Genomic DNA, 25,520 nt, shown 5'->3' with positions numbered 1-25,520 from the left:
GAGGCACAACTTGCATCAGATCACAGAGGAGGGAGGCTGGCAGTAATGCTAATGCCAAGAAGCAGCCAGCCAGCAAGGCTGTCTCTGCATATCCTTAACTGTGCGTGTGTGTGTTTGTGTGTGCACGCATTTATTACAATTGCTTATGATTACATGAATTTGTGTACCTAGTTATGTGATATGTCCCGTAGTTTGTGTGTGTATGTGCATTTTAGTGGTTTTCAGTGAGGCTGTTGTGTCTTCTGTCCAGCCTCATATCTTTCTCGTTACTGCTCTCCCACACATTCTGTGTTTTGTGGCTGAGTTTTACATGTGGCCAACAGTTTAGATGTGGAGACCGACTTTTCTCAGACCCCTTGAGAAATATTGTGAACCACTGCAGATGTTGACTCACACCCCTTCACACAACGATACTTCCACAATAATACCACTTTTCCCATCTCTTTCCTCCCATTACAACCTGCTTATGAGTAAATGTTTACAAAAAAAATGTTTAGGCTGTAGCCGAACCAATATTTTGTCTTAACCAACAGTGATATAGATATTTGGATATTTGGAAAAATAATATTTGGCCCAACATAAAAAATCTCGATAGGCATTCCCTAGATTTGGTTGTTTTAAATTTGAGCAAGACAGAAGTGAAAACTTAGTAAGTGCTCTGCTGAAAATCTTTATTTGTCATCAACATTCAGAATCAGAATCAGAATTCTTTTTATTGCCATGTATATTTGCACATACAGGAAATTGCCTTGGTGTGGTTGGTGCACGGTACAAACAACAATATAAAAACAACAATTTAAAAACAACAATATAAAAAACAACAATATTGAACAACAACATATACAGTAAGAGAGTTTTGTGCGGTTCTAAGGTGCATAGATTGGTGATAATGCCGAGTCAGTCTGCAACAACTGAACGATTTACACCAACACGATGTAGAAACATGACATGGGTTACGGAATCCATGTATGTTATGGATCCTGGAATATGTTGGTGTCACTTGAATCTGAACATTTTGAGATGTGGTGTTTTATATTTTTGTGAAGGAAAAAAAAAAAAAAAAAAAAAAGGAAAAATAGAAAGAAACTACATTTAGCAGTGTCCGCATTATCTGACCTGTTGAGGGATAATCTTAAGAACAGTAAAGTAAAGCATTTCCTGCTGCCACCACTTGGGGAGTTTCTCTACCTCATCATGTCTCAGGTAGGCTCTGCATGACAGGGATGCTGGAGATAGTTGATCTAAAGGAAGGGATGTTTTTTCACAAGGCACCATTCAGAACCAAGGCAATTCAAAGTCCTTTAGCAATAAAATAACGATACATTTCTTAAAATAGCAATATATTCCTTAATATTAAAAGAGGTTGCACACATCATTTCTTGAGAAGCCACAAACAATAAGCAAAATTGTTTTCAGTCACCATTGTTGAGATTGGTGATTTAGGATTGCAGTAATGTCACAGGGACATTGTCTGTATACAATTAAAGTAAACTGTAGTGTTAAAGCCTTGATTTAAAGAGCGATGATAGCTTTTCCATTGGTGATGAGCGTAGATACTAAAGGCTGCTTCAGATTGCTAAGTTTTGTTTCTGGGATCACTGAGGTGTGATGCCAGGGATTTTGATGATTCATAACGTAAATAAAAAATATATTTTTGCCCAAACCCATTTAGTGCTTTATAGATGGCCATAGGATTCTATTCTCTGTCATCAGAAACGATGTACCTGTCTGTGATTTAAGGACTTGTGTAACGAGCTTTCTTGGTGTTAGTGAGGACACCACGATTGATGTCTCGACAAAGAGCTTTTAGTGTCGTGGATTTAAGGGGTGCAAGGGAAAAATAATATCTCCAAACACATGTACAAAGTTCAAGGTGTTTTATTTGTCATATACAGTCATGTATGTGAAATTCTTACTTTGCCTTCTGCTACAAGTACTGTACAGTATTTTATTTGTTTATAGTCCCGTGTCGGACTTGCAGGTCTGCTATTGCCTGGGTTATTGGTCAGCGCCAGTGATCATCTACTGTAAACTGCTGCCTCCATTCTCTAGGGTTGGATATCATTTACACTGTTTACAAACACATGAAACATACCAGTTTTTGGGACTTTGGACTGATTCTTTTGAGGTTGAAATATTGAGGTAATAGAGAACTCATAGAGGGCAAGGTGAAAACAAGTATATGACCACAATTCACATCACTGAGGATCATGCAAATTAAATTCTCAGATCCGTTATTTACACCATGTTGTTGAAACCGTTTACTGAATGCAAAAATGTCTGATGGAGTTTAAGTCCTGTCTGCAGTATTAGTAGCTAATATCCTCATACAGACTGTGAAATCATCCTGATTGGTGGAGCCACATTGGCTGTTTAATGTCAGGAGAAGAAACAGTTTTATTGGAATCATTTGGAATGGCCCTTAAAGAGTCCCCTGGTAAAATCACATGTTCTTGCTCTGCAGCACAAGTCAATGACAACGATTAGCTCTAGCCTCCAGTGCTGTCTTCTTTATCCTCAAGGTTAGATGTGGCCCAGAGCATTGTGCAGTAGCAATGGAACAGAGCAAGTTTTATTTTCATAAAAAGACAAAAATATTAGTAAAAATAATCCGATTTTTTGGGGAACGTAATGAGGGTGCTGGTTTATAGAGCATTGTGTATTATATTGGGAAAAACAAAACACATTCACCATGATGATTATTGGAAGAATCAGTTTTGTTCATTTAAACCATTCATCAAGCAAAGATGCCAAACTTTCCAGAGTTCCAGTCGATGAAATGTGAAGATTTGCTTTTGGTTTTCTTAGTTTCATATAATTGGAAACCTAAATATCTTTGGGTTTTAAACTGTTGGTTTGACAAAACAAGCCAATTAAAGACTTTGCTTAAGTCATAGGAAATTGTGATACATATTTTTCACAATTTTCAATTGTCTTAAAATGAATGGATTGTTTGTTAAAGTAGCTGAGAGATTAATTGATACTGAACATATATATTTGCTAATATGTAAACAGTTTTACCATAGTGAAAATCTTTTTTTAACAAACACAAAACTAAAAGAGAGATGTTTTAGTAAACAAACATGAGACATTAAAGAAAACATCAGGTTTAATGTTCACATATAACATGTAAAATCAATAATTTGAAACTAAAATGTGCTGAATTTAAATGGTCATGAAATCATGTTCATACACAAACATGCTAACCAAATAATCAAGATGTCATGTCTCCCCTGGCTCCCATCTTCCTTCCCCAACTTGGCCCTTTCTTGCCCTTTTCCTCACTCCTTGCTTCTTTCCTCTCCTCCACATTAGATCTCTCTGCCTCTCCCTCACTCCTACTCTACTCCTCCACTGCCCCGGCCCCCCCATACATACCCCCTCCTCTCACCCTGTCTCTCCTATGCCTCTCTATCAGGAAGAGAAGAGAGGCTCCCCAGAGGGACTGTGGTTCGTTCCCGCTGCTGCCTACACTGGCTTAATGAGGAGCCTGCGGGAAGGGGTGAGTGTCTCTGTGTATGTCTGCGTGTGTCTGTATTTGTGTCTGTGCTTGTGTAGCTGTGACTAAGTCTCTCTCGCTGTGTGCGCCTGCGAATATGTGTATGTGAAAGTGTGTGGCAGGGGATCCCTATGAACAGTAATGATGAGGCAGCTGTGTGGGCCTAAAGCGTTGTTTGCCAGCTGCAAGTCAAGGGCATGCAGAGCAGTCACACACACACACACACACGCACTCTTACCTGGATCAAACACGGCCCTTTACTGCTCAGCAGCCTGACCCCAGTAGCAATTAGGACCCTGCAGAAACACACATACAGTAGCAGCAGAAGCACAATCGTAAATACGTACAGTAGCTCTTCCTGTTTGCTGGCTCTCTGTTTGTCTCTCTCACTAATCTCTTTTCCATTTATTTATGTTACCAATCTAATATTAGATTGTCACGAAAACTAAAGCTCTCTCCTTAAATGTGTAAAGAAAATAAACGGTAATGTATTAATGTTGACATCATGCTACTGATGACTAGAGATTGACCTGGTTTTATTTTGGTTTGGAAATCATAAAATTAGCTCTACTTTTTTAAGTTTTCTTCACTGTGCTCGTATGTAAACATAAGTGAATGTTAGATTACATTATTTGCAGTGTTCCCACATGGTTGGCCATTGCTGCTGAATAAGGAATATTTTGGTGGGAGTGATGGATGCAGTGGACAGGTAGAGGGAGAGAAGGAGATGGATGGATGTTGTTTTGTCTCTCTGGGGTAGAGGGGGTCTTACTGTGGTGGCCCACTATAGCAGAATGAATATAGATGAAACTGGTGTGCACAGTTGTCAGCTAGTACCTACTGTTGCTTCATTACCACTGGGAGTGTAGTGGGGGGTAGATGAACAGAGCAGGGGTGCATGTGACAGGGAGAGGGGTTGAGGGGAGGAGAGAGGAGGTTGACTTATTTATCATTATTGAGCTGTGAGAGTGCACTGATGGAAACACACACACGCACACACACACACACACACACACACACACACACACACACACACACACACACACACACACACACACTCACGCAGCCTTAGGGACCAGACACTCATCCTCAGACCCACCCTGCCTCCCTCTTTCCATTTTTTTCTCACCCTCCTCTCCCCTTCCTCTCTCAACCCTGTCTCCCTCTGACTGGCAGTTTTTTTCTGTGTATGCACAAGTATATTTTGGCATTATCATTACAGAGCTGTTGGGGATTTTATTCATGGCATTTTTTGAATATACTTCCAAAAACAGTTGAGACTTACTGAGCTATCATGATATAATTCCTTGTGTAAAAATACCCTTGCAACATCTCAGGAATGCAGAGCAACTATGTTGTAAGTCGGTCTCAGGTTGTAGTTACACCGGCATTTATCACCATCAGTCGAATGCTTTATATTGCAATGGGATGTCATAGAAAGCTTTTACATAAAGTTGACCTTTAATGAAAATTGCTTTGCGGACCGAATGCAGATTTGACTCTGATGACCTTTCCTGGAATAGAGAGCCAACAAGACCACAATAGTGGAGGCTATCATGCTAGGCTTGATGTACCATCCAATTTATCCATGTCCCAGCAGAGGTTGTATTGCAACACAAAAACATATTTTACGACAGAAATGTAAAACAGGAGTTAATGTCACAACATGTTTCTCAAATAAATTGCTACTTCTTGTAAATTATTATCCAGTTAGCCCCCTGCTGTCCGGCAGGTTATCATGGGTTGCTAGTTCTAATGTGTTCTGCTAGCATTTTAGTGTGTAGCCTGCTAGCTACCTCAGGCACACGCCTGCAGCTAATTACAAAGTTTTCATCACCACCCATTTCAGAAGGATGTGTCAGCCAATGTCTTTGTGCCACTTTCTTCTTTAAGTGGAAACTCAATCATCAGACATGGACAGCTGTGGCAATGCCCCCAAAAGAGATTGTGATATATTCTGCTTATTTTTGGTTTCTCCGCTTTCCTGAAAATGTTCTTGGTAAACTGTGTAAAATATTGAAAAGTAAAACTCAGTAAAACTCAAAAAGTCTTTGCTACAAGAACATTTTGACCTTGTGTTTACCTTTACTTGAGATCTGATGAGGGTGATCCCAAACAATTTTTTTTTTTTTATTTACTTAACTTGTGAAGGGTGAGAAGGACATTTGAAAGATCCTGGGATATTCAACACCACAGGGTTATCTGAGAGTTGAGCAGAAGGAGGGATGTCCTATGTGCATCACATAGACCTTTGTGCTTTTCCTGTAACCAGTTTGCTATTACAAGGCAGTTTTTCTCCAGTAATCCTCTGCATTGGCAACAGAAACACCCTTATTCATCATGAAACAGAGCAAAACCGGTATTCATTATTTGTTTCTATATCTGCTTAATGGCTACTGAAATTCGATGTAGCCTTTGCTGATTCATTAGGCTCCTAGCATGGATAATCAATTACCTGTGTTTCTGACTCAGTTGTCTTTGCTAACATCTATTTAAGAGTTATGTATATTTTACAACTGCTTACATGCATTGGAGACAGGCTTACTTTTTCCATTGCATGCACATTGCAGCGTGGTCTCATTGAGTGGTCACGTGATATGTGTTTTCGAACGTGGTAGTTTTGATGGGGAGTGACCCTGATAAGGAGCCAAAATGCTCATGTGGACTGAGATCCTTTTTAGTTTGCAAACATAGTAGCATGAATATATTCTGAGAGCTCAAGGAAACTACACGCCAACTTACACATGCAACTTGCACCGATAGGGCCGTAGTAGCTGTCAATCACACAGTATCTTTTCCCCAATGCCTACCGTCTTTTATCTATTTTATCTCTTTGTCTAATGTGTTCTAAATTCACGATGCTGTTTAAAGAAGACTTGAAACTAGAAATTTAGACCATAAACTCTTAGGAAAGTGTTTAATGACGTTATAAATCAAGTGAGAAATAGGATCATTGGACTTCAATTGAAACAAACTTTAATTAGCAAGCAGTGTATTTGCACTGTACTGTCATTTGAGAGTATACAAATTTAAGGCATTTCTATGCTGGGTATGTCTGTTTTTATATACAGTATGTTCTATTGACAGAGCCATGCGGATTTGTCTTCTCTTAAATCAAATATGCAGCTCTTGATCTGTTGATGTTATTTGTGTCAAGTTGCATATTTAATATGGAGTTTCTCAGGGCTCATGGATTGGCCATGTAAGTTGTGATGAAGCCAAAACACATTAAATAACCAGACTAGGCTGAACTTGAGGACATGAATGAGAGCTTTTATCTGGAAAAATGTCTGCATGAAAACTCAATCTGTGTGAGAATACAACCTAGATTTGCAAAACTTAATTAAAGACTGTGCATCACACACTTTTCTGATATGATCTGACTCAGACTCCAGAGGCAGAGGTCTTCACCACCTCAGCATTGCTTCACATAAGCAATTTTACATTCATCCACCCCTGCTCTGTTCATCAGTTCCCAATCCCTTTCCTTCATTGATAGACGATGTGGGTGTTTTCATGGCTGGTCTTATTAGCTAGCAAAGCTGGTTTGGAACTTGGAAACATGGAAAGATATGAATCCAACAGTTCTTCTCTCTTTATTGTCTAACATTTCATCTGCTTTTGGATCCATTAAATAAAAGAAGATGCAAATTATAAAGTTGTGTATTAGTTATATAACTCAATAAAGCTAAGGAGAAAACAGAGACTTAATTATTGATTCTTCAATGTATGTAGTTGTAGAGCAGATATTCAAGGTGAAGCCAGATGGGAATGCATTATAAACACAGGGGTGGTTTAAAACTCATCACATTATAGAATCCTTTTGTATGTAAACTTTTAACCTGCAGTAACTGCAGATAGCCCCCTACTTAACTATGTTGCTGAAATGAGACTAAATGTCTCATGGCTTTGTGTTTGTTAAATTCATCACAATAAAGAGTCAGAGAAAATGTCAGACCCTTCATCCTCCCTTGACCTCCTACTAAATCAGCCAGGCGGTTAATGTACTTCCATGGGCTGGTTGACTTATTAGAGGCTTCAGCTTGTTGAACTTCATTACCAGTTTCAAGAGCAGTGTTGTTAACCTTAATCATCATTGTGGTTCTGTTCTTTATTAATTCACCTCAACTGCCTTCGTCAATTATTATGAAAGCCTGACACTCATTCCGGGGTCAGCCCGCTCATTTGTGTGATAGTCACCATTAAACCAATCAAGCCTTGATGTAATAGTGAGGTGTGATCTGATATTGATTGTTTGTTAAATACCACATGAAGTCAATATTTTTTGGGGTGTTTCACAATCCTGGTTATTTCATAAATATGAATATAATCAATGTGAGTTATTATTGAGGGATCATTTCTAAACTTGAATGATAATTTCAATAATTTCTGTCTTGCAATATAGTGAGAGCAAATGCTTTATGAATGTTTTTAATCACAAACCGTAGTAAGTGACAGAGGGAAGTCATGTGTAAGAATTTTTCCTGGTGTACAGTGCAGCAACCACGCCTGTAGGAGTATTTTGCCTGCTTTGAGATGGCTTGTTGGATGACATGTTTTAAGATGATGCTGCATTGAGGGGAGATATAGGAGCAAGAGTGACATATTCATTTGTCAGTAGGAAGAAAGAAGAATGGCCAAAAGGGATTTAAGACGAATGTTCACATTTATTTTGAGGTGTAGAGAGAGCGCAAGCTGGAGAGCAGTGGAGAAAAACCTTAGATACTCATAACCGACAAAGAGGCCAAGAGAAACATGTGCTTTGCAGCCAGCTTTTAAATCAAGATTGAATGAATTTTTAATTTGTTCTGTTTTTACAACTCCTAATATCTAACATATTGGATTATGCTCTTTTCATTATTCAAGTTGGTTGTGTTTTAGATTTAGCCCGAAACAAGTAGGATAAGAGTAAATTTGCTGCCTGAAAAACCAAAACAATTAACTATAAGCAGCTAAAACACTACACACAGGTAAGCGGAAATGCAGAAACGGGTAACTAGAGAGGATAATTATCAGAGATGGTAATCGTGTGTTTTTCATCAGGAGCACTACCGTTAATGTGACGTATTTATTACATTGTTGATATAAAAGTAAGAAATACAGATTTGTGCAGCTTCGTATTAAATGTATGAGCTACTTGCCCTCCACATACCAGTCAGATGTGGAATGGTGCCATTTAAGAAGCATTCAGATTCAGAAGCATTGATTATTTCTTTTGGGTTTTACATAACCTTCGGTTGAAAACGTAACATTTGTCAACTCCTACACACTAAGGGATGTTAAGTCATAGCAGTATGCTCTGGCCTCACTATGCTAATGCAGGTCTGAAGTTCCCAACAAATGGGATGTTAGAAACACACGCTTGACTTATCACCGAAGGCAATATTCCACATTACCTTATTTGATAATGGAACAATTGCATCCCTATTATTGTTTTATTGCATCAATTGTGTATCAAGTACTTGGTGATGCATTTTTCATGTATATTTGCGATTGTCTAACCATGTGCTACATGTAAATCCAGTGCCACACAATTTTCATTGCATGACAGCAATGAGATTCGGTGCCAAGAGCCTGTCTAATACGCTCCAGGCAGTGTGGTTTTGATGCATTTTCTGACCCACTGGATCACCCCAGCCCCCTCTGCTGCTGTTGAGAGATTTCCTGATTTACAAGTAAAGCACTGGAGAGAGGGATAGAGATCACTGCACGAGAAGAAGGGTAGAGGGGTGGGGGGTGAGGGGGTTGATGGGTGGGCACACAGCCAAAGAGTGCATGGTGGTGTAACCAGTGGAGAAGGGGATAGTGGGGGATGACGGAGAGGGAGACAGCAGAGAGCGGGATCAGTGTGGTGGGATGGGGGGTGGCAGGGAGTCAGGGAGAGAGAGCTGTAGTTGGAGAGGGGGAGTGGATGGCATGGAGTGAAAGACAGGTTTCCAGGCCAGACTTGAGCTGCAGGAAATTATTTATGAGCTTGAACAAGATGATGCTTCTGCTGCCGATGAAGAAAAAGTCTGCATGCGTGTGCGTCCATGCACAGCAGGAATGGGGTGTGAACTGTATTACAGTGTTAGAAGCCAAGGGGCAGAAGGCGCGCGCACACACACACACACACACACACACACACACATGCACATATGTCAGTAGTGAGCCTATTAATGATTTATCACAATTTTCCACAAAGGAAAGGAGAACAGAGGGGGACTTTTAAGACATTCATGGGTCCTACCCTTGTGTCTCTAACATCAATGTGACCACTACACGTGCATGCCGTCTCTCTCTCACACACGGTTCGTCCACTAACTGACAAGTTTGCTGGTTCGATCCCCGGCTCCCAAGTGTCCTTGGGCAAGATACTGAACCCCAAATTGAACCCACACTGTGTACCTTTCTTATTTTGTCTAGATGGACAGATAGATGGACGTACTTTATCAATCCCAAACTAAATCAATATATCAATAGGTATATTAGTTTAAAGATGTGTCTCTCAGCTGGTCAACCTTTTCTCGACTTGTCGCTCTGTTTTGTCCACATCTCTTCCACTTTCTTCTCGCCTCACCGTCAGGTCTGTTAATCCGACCGTCTGTCTTTCTCTTAGAGTGTGGTTATTAGTGGGTTTAGATGTGCTGTGTGAGGCTGATAGATGAGTGTCTGCTTTTGCCATAGGGGTTCATTCAAAACCAGGTGCACTGGCTTCTAAAGGACTTCAATTACAGAGGAAAACCACATCAGTCGTGTGAACACACACGTGTGTGCACACAGACACACACACACACACACACAAATCCTGTGTCAGTTCATGTGATGTATGTTTGTGATATATATCTCTTTCTACTTGAGACTCAGAGGCCAGGTGCAAACATGTTGGGATATAAAACTAATCTACTGATCAACACTTGAAGACAGGGTTTTATGGTTTCCTGTCTGCTCTACCCTTAAACCCTTTTCATCTGAAACTATAAGGGAGAATTTTTTTATTTTTAACATTTGCTTTTAAGCCAGTTAATCATATCAAAACTTGATTGAAATCCTGTTTAAACTTAACACATATGTGAAACTAGTGGCACTCAGTAGAGGGCACACTTCCACCAAGGTCCAACTGTCCCCTTAAATTCCGTCAAATTGCACAAAATGTACGCATTTATCATATAAAATATCTGTTCCCTAAACACGACAGATTTATTTTCATTAAGATCCATGGGAAAATGTGGAAATTGCCCTATCTCACAATGTTAAAGCAAATGGAGTGAAAAATCCTGGATACCAAACAAGATTTGAATGGTTTTTCCCTGACCCATCCTAACACCAAGTTTCTTTGAAATCAGCTCAGCTGCTAATGTGTAATCAAACAGACAAATGGACAGGGGTGAAAGCATAACCTCCTTGGCAGAGTTAATAAAATAAAGGGAATGTGTTCCTGACAGATTTGTATATACAAATCATCCAGGAGGGGGATAATCCATTTGCAGAAGCAGTTGAGTCAAATAAGCATTTCTAATCTTTGACATAACCAAGATAGAGCGACAAAATTTCCCTAAATCAATATCAAATATCCTAATATTATCTTCTTACAAATACTGTACTTACAAATAAAGTATTCTGCATTACCTGTCGAGCAGTTTCAATTCATTGCCCATTAAGTCATTTTAGATCATGAACCTGTTTAAGAGATTTATTTTATTTTCTGACGTGACAAATAATCCATTATTATCTTTGCTTTATAATTATGACAGTAGTTCAAACTTCCTGAATCCTAAAAATAATGTCATTATAAAAGCACTATGTGAGTGATTTATAAGGAGACATGGTGCCGTGCAGTCCCTCCACTTAGCTGTAAAATGATTCAGGCAGGTTGGGACGTGATATGGTTTGATCTTCTTCCAAATATTCTCCCAGTGTAAGGACTTTGTTGATCTCTAGACTGTGCCTCAGTCTAGTGCAAGCAGGAAATTGTCATTATTGGTATAAAGTGAAATCTCATGGCAGCTCTTGAATACAATTTGCCACACATATTCAAGGTCCCACGTGGACAAATCAAGCTTCTTTCAGACATGCATTGAACTCTGGAGATCCTCCAAACGAGGTGTATGTGTGAATGCATGTCCGAGTGAAAGCCTCCAGAGTTTCTGTGGATTTTATCCCCCTCCCCCCCCCTAGAATAAAGACCAGAGAAAGTCCAGAGTAGCTGATGTCAGAACACAACAGAAAGTCCCCCATTGGATAAACGGAGAGTGAGTGGGGGTCTTGATGACACTTCTTACAAGCAACACACCCGAAAAAGGAGGAAAAGAAAACAAATATCTCCGGATGTTAAACACATAAAATACACAGACAAACTTGTCAAGAGAGTTTGTGGTGATAAGGGCCAACGTGGATGCGATTTAAACAAAAAACCTGATCTCTGCAGAAGCATTTATAACATTACGTCCTGCCTCTGTCTGCTGCATCACCCCCCACCAGACTCCTGCAGAGAATTTGTTGCTGTTGTGAACGTGTCTCAGCAGAAAACCCCCTGTTGTGTTGTGCATGTGTGAAAGACAAACTGCGGAGACAGTCCGGACCCAATTTTCTGAAGTTCCCTCTAAAAACTGTTTGGATGTTTCATCACTTCTGGTGAATGTGTCAAATACTCAACTTGTTAATAACAAATACCTACAAACTCACTGTCCCATCAGCATCAGCTACACTTTATGCTCAGTAATGGTCTGGTAAATGGTCCGGTCTCGAATTAGTTTGAAATTGTTTGCCGTACCGTTTTTTGCCATCCACCCATTCACACACACGTTCATAAAGTGTGTCTATTTGTAGCACTTTCTCCATGAGAGTGGGTTCAGTGTCTTGCCCAAGGACACTTCGGCATGCCGAATGACCCATTGGTATGTGAGATGGTTCCCTTGGATGACCAAGCAGCCCTCGTTGTGCCCTTTTGACTTGTCTTAGCAGGTTGAAATGGTTCAACATGTTTAAAGCTGGTTTCTTTCATTGAAAGCAACTCTCAGTTGTGGTATTGTGAGGAAAAAAATAACTTGATTATATAACTCTAGTTGTGTAAAATAAAAATGATACAGATTTCTCATCATTTACTCAAAATGTTGGCAGTGCTTTGGGTTTGTAGGAAAAAAAATTATGTTAGATGACCTTGTAGTCAAAGCATTGGGAAAGCCATTGTGAAAGATTTGACTTTTATTTCTTCAAAGTTGACTTTCTGAAGATGCAAGGTTTAAGTAGGACACTGAGTATAATATAATGAGTGTGTGAACTTGTTTCTCACACTAGGAGAAATTATAATGAGAATAACTTACTCCTTCCTCTGTCTCCGGCATTTCTCTCTCTGCATCATAATGATGGAGTTTCTTGCATGAACTACTTGTTTCTCACCACATGTAAGGATATATCTCATTCGGTCTCTCTCTCTCTGGCGCTTTCTTTCAGTCCCCCCCCCCTCTCTTTCTCTGTGTAGTTCCTGGCAGAGCTACAGTCTGTTAAACACACAGACAGTGGGTGTTCCCCCGTGGGCTCATTAGTAAGCTGGCCCGCACGGCCTAGGGAATGCTGGAACAGACCATTCCACTGGTTCCCAGAGGGGTGCCAGAGGATTCATTTTGTTGTCGCGCTACGTCATCCCTTGGGGATGAATTTACAATGTGATGTTCTATATTAGATTAATAGGTAGGCTCTTTAAGCAATCAGTTATTAGTTTTGATTAGAGTTCCCATTCGGAAGGAAGTGTGTCTAATTTAGGTAAAAAGTTAAATAACTGTGGTTCACAGCCTGCCCATCGCTGCATTGTTTTTGCTCAGTCCTAAAATATTTTCTTCAGGACAGACGGGACATTATCTTGCAGTTATAGTGCATATTTTTAGGCATATCTGATTTCATTTTTTTAGTGAAACTGAGAAAACAATAAAACATGGGGTTTAATACCTAAAATGAGGATCAAAGCTCTTTCTGACATTGCAGTAACTATTTAGTCGATTTGAAATGATGCCTGTTGTATTAAATTGTTTTTTGTGGACAAAACTGTATCAAACCATTATTTATAGAAACCTCTTGTGAGGGAAAATTCAACAGACCAGGTGTCTCACTACTGTGGCCTTGGCAAACTGGGAGTTTGCTACAGCGGACGGACACAGCAGATGAGCACTGAGGAGGATTTCATATCTTTTTCATATTAAGTTTTATGAAGCACCTCTTTGTATTAATTCTGGCATGTCTTCTTTTTCTCATGCTGTCTTGTGAAACGCCTCTTTGTATAAGTCCTGGCTTTTTCACCTTCGCAGCCAGTTGTTCCATCCTGAGCACCCGTGCTTGTTGTGTATCTCTGCAGAGATTACTATTATAAAGACTCAATGGCAACTCCAGTCTGATTTCATTATTTCAAATCTCAAGATGAATTTCCATCACAATTTTGGCGTCGTGAACAGGATCCCTTGAAAGATCGTCTGGACCCGAGAAGTCTTCGGTGGCTGATCACCCAGGAGAGAAAATCTTCTGCCTCTACCTCCAACACTGAAGAGAAGAGAGGACCGAAAAAACTGGGGTTCTGGACCTTCTTCACAGGGATCCAAAGACCTCTCTTTGGTCATCTTAAATCTGGTGAGATGTTGAAATTCTGATTTTCACGACTGTTTAGATGATTTCTCAAATACGAAATCAAACATAAGAAATAATACATTTAAAGGGTTTTATTTGGAACAGGTGTATTAGTCATTCTCTCTGGATTACTGTGGATTATTAATGTTAATCTGACCCATCTTGTGGCAATCATCCTAGTTGAAGGCATTTTTCCTGTTTTGCCGGAGAAAGAGGATTCGTGGAGACGTCCACGTCTTAAATTAGAGTGTTGTGAAAATAGTTGATGAGTCCTTTTTCACACAGCTAATTAATAAGGTTATGAAAATTGTTGATAAGCCAATTTCATAGACCAGATAGGATGGGTAACAAGGGAAGTCAAGGACCCCAAAGCCCAGAGGGTCCTATTGTGGACTCTGTGGTTGCAAGGCACGGATGGGATAGTGTGACATTTCTTCCAGTATGGTCCAGAGACTTTGCTTTTCCTCATAACGGGTCATTCAGTGTCGACATTAAATTTTTTTACTTTTAAGAGAGAAACTCCTCGAGAAAGAGGAAGAATCAAAAAAAAAAAAAAAGGGCAACAAAAAATAACATAAATAAAGAGTGTAGGGACAGAAAACGATAATTTAAAGGTCGTTTTCTGTCTAAGGTTGACAAGAAGGAAAGTGATAATGTTGGAAAGAATGTTGAAAAGTAATCATATAGATCTCTGTATTCTCCTTTTGAAAGGGTGTGGCAGTCCTCTTCTCAACGCCTGCCTTCTCCTCACCAACGACAAAACCCTCCTCCACATGATGCAGAGACCAGACTCCACCAATCAACGCTCAGGCCCATCTCAGACGCCACCCAACGCTCTCCCAGTCTATGGAGACAGGGCAGCGGGAGGACTGAATCATGACGCCACCTCTTCCTCATCCTTAGGCCCCACTGACTTTGCAAAGATGTGTCCGCACTGTGGGGGAGATCTCCGTCTGACTCCACCAGACTGGGATGATGCGGGTAATGCAACATACGTCAACGCTCTCAACACACTCCTCAACGCCCTGAGGACCGCCTTCCCCAATAAAAGTGACATGTCCAAAATAACGGGGTGCAAACAACAACCAGACGATTTCCTCACAAGTCTGACTGTCCTGTTTAATCAACACAGCGTTATGATGCAGGCTGTGTCCACCCTGTCAAGGCTAAGCAGACAAGATAGCACTGCTAGCAGAGCCAACTTCACTGAACCAGGAAGAGGGGGGCGTGGCCGTGGGAGAAGCTTCTCTCGACGACCCAAAATTCCCAAAGATGAGTGTTTCATCTGCAGAGGAAAAGGACACTGGGCAACGAAATGCCCCCAACGGCGAAGGGACGGGGAGACAAGAACTTTCACTGCCGACTGAACTTGCAGAAAGTGAGGGGGGGGCAGACGGGGAGAAGACGTCCAGCATACCCACCGAGGATCAGAGAAAGGGAAGTGAAACACACACACAGAAGCTCCAGCACACACACAAATACATGCCACTGCAAAGTATCAGCTTGCATTACTAACCGCACACACACACACACACCAGATTACACACAACTTTGTGGTTCTTATGTTAAGTACAATAGTAATGCCTTTAAGAAAATGCCTTAACTCCAAGTTAACGGTCACAAACTTAATGTAATGGTCGACTCTGGTGCAGGTTATTCTGTGGTTAGGATGTCAGATTTGCCCACATCTCCTGAGCTGAATGGTCGCTTTATATTCTTATGCGATGTTGACCAGCCCCTCTGATGTTTCTCCTCTACTTTCAGATCTGCCTGAAACATTGTAGGTAAAGGACAAATCTGATGTGGGCCTCATCAGAAACTGTGATCCAGTCAAAATCACTCCAAAATCTGATTATAGACCATGTAAACAACAATATCCACTCAGACAAGAAGCAGTGGAGGGTATACGTCCTGTTTCTGAATCTTTTTTGCAGGCTGGTGTAAATGTCCCCTTCCCTGATGCACCGGTCCACACTCCACTGTTCCCAGTTAAGAAGATCAGAGACAAAAGCCTCAGAGGCTCACTATTCGTGTTATCCATGATCTCCTTAATTATTGTTTTTCCAATTATTTTGTCGAGAGACCCTCCTAGAAAAGCTTCTGATGATCTAACAAACTCCTCTTTACCTACAGTGTCCTCTCAGACCCGTCCAGCACATGCAAATTTACTAGACACGAGAAAAGTGATTCAGGTCCCCTTGATCTGTAACCTATTCCACATCACTACTTACCTGGACACTGACAGCACAGATGATTCTGATGACGATACTCAAATTTAGTTTTATTTTACTCTTTTTATTTTTCATTTTCATTTTCATTTTAATGTTATTTTCTCCCTCCAGCTTGCTTATGTGTTTCTTAGTGATTTCACTAGACAAAAAACAGCTACTGCAATTATCCTTTTAACTTCATATTTTCTGATGCCTGAATTTTTAAGGTTGATGTGTTACTTTATGAAGTTTGTACATACTTAATAATATATACATACCACTTCTGTCCGTCCTGGGTGAGGAATCCCTCACATGTGGCTCTCTCTAAGGTTTCTACTTATTTTTCACCCTGTGAAAAGGGTTTTTTTGAGTAGTTTTCTTCCTTACGCTTTATGAGGGTTAAGGGCAGAAGATGTCACACCATGTTAAAGGCCTATGATATTTTCAACCTTAGATATACTTTATGTTGACATTTAACGTTTTATTACATTTTAATATGAGTTACTTTTGCCAATCAATACAGTGTGTTACATTTTGATAATGGTTAATGAGAAAATTATTTTGTTTGACCTGGTTTCCTTCCATATTTTTTTTTCATTTTGGACGCTTGCTCCATTACAGGGAAAGAACTTTTTTTTTGTTTCCTTTCCACAAAAACAGCAGTGGCTACCTATTGTGGCCTCATCGCCAGTGATTCTGTATGTATGCAAGGTACCAGGGTTGCAGACTCGTCGATTTTTCTTCTATGATTTGATGTTTGTTATTGATAATGATTATGATGTTTCTTGATTATTTTCGTTAGTGATCATATTTTTATTGATGATCAAATGGGGGAGTGTGAGGGAAAATTCAACAGACCAGGTGTCTCACTACTGTGGCCTTGGCAAACTGGGAGTTTGCTACAGCGGACGGACACAGCAGATGAGCACTGAGGAGGATTTCATATCTTTTTCATATTAAGTTTTATGAAGCACCTCTTTGTATTAATTCTGGCATGTCTTCTTTTTCTCATGCTGTCTTGTGAAACGCCTCTTTGTATAAGTCCTGGCTTTTTCACCTTCGCAGCCAGTTGTTCCATCCTGAGCACCCGTGCTTGTTGTGTATCTCTGCAGAGATTACTATTATAAAGACTCAATGGCAACTCCAGTCTGATTTCATTATTTCAAATCTCAAGATGAATTTCCATCACACTCTTAAATCCATATAATCCACATTTACCATCCTACATATCCTGCATTACACTGGATAAGTGTAGGAGCTTGTTTTTAGAAAACCTTAGTTTCATTGGGTCTAATGTAGATGGCATGAGTTCCAGCTGTGAAAAATAAACCTGAACAGCACAATTCAAGATATATTATCACTTTAATTATTGCATTCTTAAATTTTGTTCACTGTCCTGAATATATAAACGGCGAGTACAGTTATATATGAAATTAATGTGTGTAATAATGGAATAATCTACCACATGTGCCACTCTGTAAAATTACCATGATAAATAACCACAGAGCTGCTATTATCAACATTTAACACAAAATATAGTTAACTAGGTTTTATGAATAGGCTCTATTGTATCCCATATCTAGAGAGAGTAGCATCTAAGTGATGTAACACAGTGAAACACAACAATAACCTGACAGAGACAATCACTTCTGTTCCACTTCCTGTCTTTCTTCACAATGACTTTCCTGGAAACACTCATTTCCTCCGCCACACAGATTTCATTAGTCTGGCCCCATTGTCTGAACAAAACAAAACATATTCTCTACTCAAGCAAAGGTGTGCGGATACACTGGGACACATGAGCATACACATAAACACTGGCACACTAACTCATATATGCTCACTCGTGCACACACACACACACACCCTCCCCCTCCTCTTTGTGGTGACGTGATGCTGAGAGCTAATGTAATTGCCAGTTTGTGATTTCATTAGTGCGTTATTCATTTCCGCCGTTTGCTTTATGACATTTTTCAGTTAAGTTTAGAGTTTGTAACTTAATGATGAACCAGAGAATATGTTGCACAAGATGCCATTAAATCACCAAAAATTGTTTTTTTATTAAGATGGATCTGGACATTTACACAGCAGTAAGAAATCATATCTTATGTATTCTTACAAAAAGAAGACACCCACCACATGGCTGTTCTAATATGAAGTATTTACATTGGGCCAATTTCTGCACCCTAGAGGTGTGCTTGTACTTGTTCTCTCTGTCAGCAGGGTTTGCATGTTTTTTATTATCCATTTAAAGTCCATGTTAAGGAGGGTCACTGTCACAGTGCTGGTGCTGAGTTTGGATTCAAGCTGCAATGTTTTTGACAAATACATGGTCTCACATCCTCTGGCAAGGTGGATCAGGAAAACTAGATCATCCATCTGAAATAGTTTTACTTTATCATCATATATGCCTGTACATGTGGTTTTATTTACAGTCATTATGAAAATGTATGGTATACAATCCAGTTATTTTGTTATTGTTATTTATAGGGATGCACCGATTTATCGGCCGAACATCGGTAGCGGACGATATTCGCCTCGTTTACTGATATCGGCTTATCGGTAATAAACTTGACTTTCACCGATATCATTGGCCGATGTTCATATTTGTGGTAAAACCGCTGGGCACGTGCCGCGGCTGTGGGAGCAGTCCCTCCGTCGCCCTCCTCTCCGCGCCGCCGGAGGCTCAGTGTGCGGCACCGGGAGGTCCTCATCCGGTGGCACCTCACGGCGTCACTGGTGGGGGGGCTTTCTTTCTCTTGTACCGCGGGGCGGTGTCCATCGCCGGCACGGAAGGGGGGCTGTTGGAGGGGACCGGGTACGGCGGTCGGCGGCGGTCACTCTGGACGCGTGTCGGGCCCTTCTCGCGGATCACCTCAGCTACGGCGACCGCTGGGGGAACCCTCCGGCTGGCGCCTAGCAGCTGACTGAGAACTGGTGCGGACCAGGGGAATCCGACTATTTAATTAAAACAAGCATCGCGAAGGGCCACGGTGGGTGTTGACGCGATGTGATTTCTGCCCGACACTCAAAACAGGTAAAACTGAGGAGGGCTTGTTAAGTTATCTTGACTCACGCAGTGTAACTTGGTGTAAAAAGTATGAGCGTAGCGTCTGTTAAAGTACTTTATTCTCATGTGCACCGGCTCTATTCATCCGTCTGATGCACAGGTAACAAGGGAACTGACAACATACGTCATACACACAGAAGCCGTAACACATCTAATAAACGGGCAATACTGCTACCGTAAATCAATGAGAAGAGCGTTCTCTATAATGATACTTTAACAGGGCTGTTTTAGACAGGGTAAAAAGGTGCTGTTTTAAATTACCCTTGTGGTATTTTGACCAAAATATGTTACAGACATTTCATTAAGATCCCAAGGAACCATTTCAACTTGCGGTAAAATGGGCATAATATGTCTCTGTTAAATAAAGTTTAGTTAAATCAAAGATTGTTTCACAAATCTGATTCAATCTGTGCTCATTAAAAGATAAGAGTGATGAAGGGCTGACATTTTTTTAAATAGTGCTTTCTAAATAATGATTTAATTATTTTTCTGGCACAAAAGGGTGAATGAATAACGACAAAAAGAAAATAAACAAATATCGGTATCCTTATCGGCTATCGGCCAGATTGTTATTTTAAATATCGGTATCGGTATCGGCCAAGAATTTCCATATCGGTGCATCCCTAGTTATTTATTAGATCTGATAAAATATGAAAATGAGAAAGAAATGATAAGTAATAACCAATCGGACACAAGATGGTTAAACTTGCAATAGTGTTAAATAATATTGTAGTTAATTTATTATTTATTTTAACTGATTGATCAGAAAGACTACATAGGCAGTATTCTTTCGTTATAGGTCCAGTAAGTGGTGTTTTTTTTCTTTTTTTTACTTACTAGAATATACCATTACTGAAGCTTCTGTATGACTCATTATGGTCTAGCACTTTCAATTTATTACTGTTGTAGGAGATCTGTCTCATTCTCCCCGTGTCGGTTGGGTTTGTTATTGCTGACTTAACTTCATAATTTCAGTTAACTTGTCAAAATTACTTAAGGTCACTTTGCCATAGTGAATATAAATGATTCAAAACTGTTTGTTTGTCTGTCTCACAGGATGATTTCATAGTTCATCACATTGCTGCAAAAGCCATTGAGAACCTCTCCACCGCTGATTCTGGATCCTCCCACCGCCTGTTCACCACAGAGATGGGCTATATATGATATAGTGTTCTGATAGTGATATATTGGCCATCACTATATATGATATATAGAAGTTGATATTTTAAATCCACCTTTGTTGGACTGGAAATAACTATATCATCTTATTGTTAACAGTGCAGCATGGTGTATACCTATGGGAACCTTCTCCTTTTTTCAAAACAGCATAACATCGGCAATGTCAAGTTCAACATGACATTACAAGAGAATGGGACAACACAATCCATGAATGACATCCGCTACCTGTGTGTGCATACTCGTTTATCTGTCTGACTGCGTTTCCAGTCTCTTTCCAGAATAACCCGGTTGGTCCCAGCAGTCTTCTCAGCTGTGATTGACACATGTGGCCCTGCGGCCCTCTTGGAGGGGGTGTGTGGTGCAGGGGCCATGGTCCAGCAGCACCTGCTCACTGCTGTGGCCACTGCCTTAGTCACCACACACATCCAAAGACACCACGTCACCCAGACCAAGGTATACACGCTAATTCACCGAATGTAAGAGTATGTCGTAAAAATGCCAAATTAATGCAAATACACTCACATTAAAATCACAAGAAATCCAGACACAATAATCCATATTGTTTTCATGTTATATTCTATTGGTGCTGCTATAGAAATTCTATAGCTTAACATCAGTTTTGGGCAGGGCTGGATTTTTTTACATTTACGTGGGCAGTATCACTAATGAGGACGTTTTTAAACAAGCACTGAGGGCTGAGGGATGAAAACACGAGTTAACACCCCAGCGTCAGGAACAAACGGAACTGTTTTCAAACTCTATAAACCTTTACTGCAGGGTTTCTCTCTGCCACTCTCTGTCTCTTTGCCTTTACTCTCTCTCGCTTCCATACAGTTTATGAACTAATGCTGAACTGTGTGCAAACTAATTTGTCAGGAATTGCCTGTTTAATTTTTCATAAGATAGCCATGTAGTGTGTATGTGAAGTGCTAATCTTGGTAAGGCAGGGGGCTAAAATTGATTTGAAGGTTTTTACTTGGAGTCTAGCATTGGTAATTGACTCTGAACTGAATTTATTTGCATTGAGCATTTCCAATTTAACACCAGAATACAAACTTAGTACTTTAACTCTACTCTAATTATACACTGATATGCATTCACCCCAACCCCACACACCACCCCCCTCTCCCCTGGCACAAAGACAGACAGTCCAAGAGTTTGTTTACACAAAACCCTGTGTGTGTGTGTGTGTGTGTGTGTGTGTGTGTGTGTGTGTGTGTGTGTGTGTGTGTGTGTGTGTGTGTGTGTGTGTGTCTGGGGGTGTGTGGGTGTGGGTGTGTGTCTGTCCGTCCACACATGCACATACACTAATTTGTGGAGTGTGTCAGTATCTGGGCTAATTGGCCTGAATGAAAGCACTGCAGCCTTCTACTTCAGCAAAGCATTGTGGGTAGTGGGGAGGGACTTATCTCAGCTAGGCACACACTACTGGGCTTTGAAATTAATTAACTTGGTGTGTTTCTCCATAAACACACATGCCTGCACACACACACACACAGTCTGGAGTGTTTGGTGTTGATGATAATGGTAATGGTAATGAATGTTGGCCAGTCAAAAATGTTTTTCCAACCAGTTACAGCTTCTGTGAATGGATGTCTGCATGCAAGTTTGTGTACATGTGTGCATGTTTTTGTAATAATGCATAGTCTGGGCTAATTAAGATTTTAGCCTGGTGGCTTATCACATTTTCTGAATAATACGTTTTTCTTCACTTTATGCTAAATTTTACATTGAGTAATTTCCTGTTTTTCCACATACATTAATTGAATACAATGCAGGAAAGTCGTATAATAAGATAAACCTAGTGTATTGCATTGTATTCAATGAAGATATATATTTTTTCCGCACACTGAATCAAATTACAAAATTGGGATGTTGCCATTAAAAAATGTCGATGTTACTTTGCAGTAGAGCCCAACATATCAATCGGCCTATAAATCAATAATGTTCCATTGCAGATATATAGGTAAAGGCATTTATGTTGTCTGACATGCTCCAACCTGATGTTCTGTTTTCCGTGCTGGCCGTGGGCATTATGTTTTCGGTTTGTCTGTCCTCATGTACGCATGCCCATCTGTCCCATTATTTTCAACAGGTTATCTCGAGAAGAACTTGGGGTAATTTCTTCAAATTTGGTACAAATGTTCAGTGAGATTTTTGGTCACTGTAGGGCTCAGGGACCTCGTGTTTTTGTGAGCATGATATAATAGCAACACCTGAAGGGAATTTCATGAAATATGGTGCAAACATTCACTAGGACTCAATGACCTGATTAAATGTAGGACAAACCCTATTTGCCTTGTAAACACCTCAAATTGTGATAATTAGAGGTCAAAAGTCAACTTCACACTAACATGTTTTGGCCATTTAAACGTATCTCAAGTCTGCCTAAAGGGGATTTCTTAAGATTTTAAGATTAATTTAATCGGATTTCTGTGTTCACATTGAGATCATAGGAAAATAAAAAAAATGTATGTAGACTGAAACTGAACTGGTTGGCCGAGGTATATAATAGCAGGCCAGTAATTACAGTTTTGTAAACAGAAGAAAATGCAGAACTAGATACATACAGATGCAAACAACTATACAAACACTTTTGATTTAAATGTTTCTGAACTAAAATGAATATCAGTATCAGCTCCATTCAGTCAGGCTCTACTTTGTAGTGTTCATGCGTAAGTGTGATCCACAAAGCTGACTTGTATTTGAAATGCATAGTTTTTAGGGATGCACCGATATGGAAATTCTTGGCCGATACCGATACCGATATTTAAAATAACAATCTGGCCGATAGCCGATACCGATATTTGTTTATTTTCTTTTTGTCGTTATTCATTCACCCTTTTGTGCCAGAAAAATAATTAAATCATTATTTAGAAAGCACTATTTAAAAAAATTTCAGCCCTTCATCACTCTTATCTTTTAATGAGCACAGATTGAATCAGATTTATGAAACAATCTTTGATTTAACTAAACTTTATTTAACAGAGACATATTATGCCCATTTTACCGCAAGTTGAAATGGTTCCTTGGGATCTTAATGAAATGTCTGTAACATATTTTGGTCAAAATACCACAAGGGTAATTTAAAACAGCACCTTTTTACCCTGTCTAAAACAGCCCTGTTAAAGTATCATTATAGAGAACGCTCTTCTCATTGATTTACGGTAGCAGTATTGCCCGTTTATTAGATGTGTTATGGCTTCTGTGTGTATGACGTATGTTGTCAGTTCCCTTGTTACCTGTGCATGAGACAGATGAATAGAGCCGGTGCACATGAGAATAAAGTACTTTAACAGACGCTACGCTCATACTTTTTACACCAAGTTACACTGCGTGAGTCAAGATAACTTAACAAGCCCTCCTCAGTTTTACCTGTTTTGAGTGTCGGGCAGAAATCACATCGCGTCAACACCCACCGTGGCCCTTCGCGATGCTTGTTTTAATTAAATAGTCGGATTCCCCTGGTCCGCACCAGTTCTCAGTCAGCTGCTAGGCGCCAGCCGGAGGGTTCCCCCAGCGGTCGCCGTAGCTGAGGTGATCCGCGAGAAGGGCCCGACACGCGTCCAGAGTGACCGCCGCCGACCACCGTACCCAGTCCCCTTCCGTGCCGGCGATGGACACCGCCCCGCGGTACAAGAGAAAGAAAGCCCCCCCACCAGTGACGCCGTGAGGTGCCACCGGATGAGGACCTCCCGGTGCCGCACACTGAGCCTCCGGCGGCGCGGAGAGGAGGGCGACGGAGGGACTGCTCCCACAGCCGCGGCACGTGGCCAGCGGTTTTACCACAAATATGAACATCGGCCAATGATATCGGTGAAAGTCAAGTTTATTACCGATAAGCCGATATCAGTAAACGAGGCGAATATCGGCCGCTACCGATGTTCGGCCGATAAATCGGTGCATCCCTAATTGTTTTGCATCCTGGACTTCACAAGCAGAAACATGAACTAATAGTATCTCACTTTATTTCTGTTTGTGTCTTGTAGGATCTGGTGATGAAGGTGCTGCACTATAGAGATTCTATCCACTGTAACAAGAGCCAAAGCAATACTGCTACTGCTGCTGCTGATCCAGGACAACTCAGACACTCTGCTTTACTGCTGTCACATCACAGGTAATTGCTTAATCACAGACATGAGAAAGCCTATACTGTTTAGATTATTAAACATATATTTGTTTCATTGATTCATTGATTTTTTGCGTGTTGAGGTATACAAGTCAACGCAAAGACGTGAATTTTTCAACTCTCGCCCTGGGTGATGCAAGTGGTGCGATTTGTGAGTCACGAATGATACAAATGTTGAGTTTGAAAAATGTGTGTGTATCGCATCATTTGACACTCGAGTGTAAATATTTTAATTTTGGCAAAAATTTCTCATTGCGAGAATGATGCTCACCCGACTCCTTTCTGGCACTGTTCCGAGCTAGAGGGTGATCAGACCTGCCACTGATCAGCCTTGGGTAGAGCAGTCAACCAGACACAGCTCCTGGAGGATGGGGGCAAACTCTTTTACCTGTATGCTCTTCTGGACGGGCTTGTGGACCTACGCACAACAGCACAGCTACAGTCGCTTTAGCCAGTAATCCTCTCTTTGGGAGGAAAACAGGCAAATACTTTGCTGGTTGTGAGTCATTTGTGTTGAATCTCTTTACTTGGATGTAATGTGATCCAACACAAAATATCCTGTGGTGGGAACTCGCATCGGATTTGTTGAGAACACAACATAAGAGTTTGATCAGCTGGAAACCTTAGAAGGTTTTCACATGTTAAACATTTAGTTTTATGCCTGAAAGCTCTTGAATCTTGTCGTGTTTCTTAGTCAACATCTTTGTCAGAGTCTTTAATCTGTAAGGCTCTTTTATGTGTCTGCCTCCTTTTTTATACTGAGATATTTGTATTATTTTCGGGGGGTTTTCAGTTTTTGCATCTGTCCCATATTAGAAATCACTGCATGCAGATGTGTTC

The 25,520-nt window shown here is 40.5% G+C and overlaps 1 protein-coding gene across 1 annotated transcript in view; it reads left to right on the top strand.

The window, feature by feature from the left end:
• Positions 1-25,520, top strand: part of ulk4 (unc-51 like kinase 4) — an 82,413-nt gene that overhangs the window by 20,499 nt on the left and 36,394 nt on the right. Inside the window, 6 exon segments of the mRNA XM_053433222.1 lie at positions 1,100-1,203; positions 3,419-3,502; positions 20,429-20,540; positions 20,739-21,004; positions 24,541-24,563; positions 24,565-24,668. Coding sequence (XP_053289197.1) covers positions 1,100-1,203; positions 3,419-3,502; positions 20,429-20,540; positions 20,739-21,004; positions 24,541-24,563; positions 24,565-24,668 — 693 coding nt within the window.

This window comes from Pleuronectes platessa, chromosome 10 (genome assembly GCF_947347685.1).
Source record: "Pleuronectes platessa chromosome 10, fPlePla1.1, whole genome shotgun sequence".
Lineage (NCBI taxonomy): Eukaryota > Metazoa > Chordata > Actinopteri > Pleuronectiformes > Pleuronectidae > Pleuronectes > Pleuronectes platessa.
Note: the sequence above shows the minus strand (reverse complement) of the source record. Positions and strands in the feature narration are given on the sequence as shown.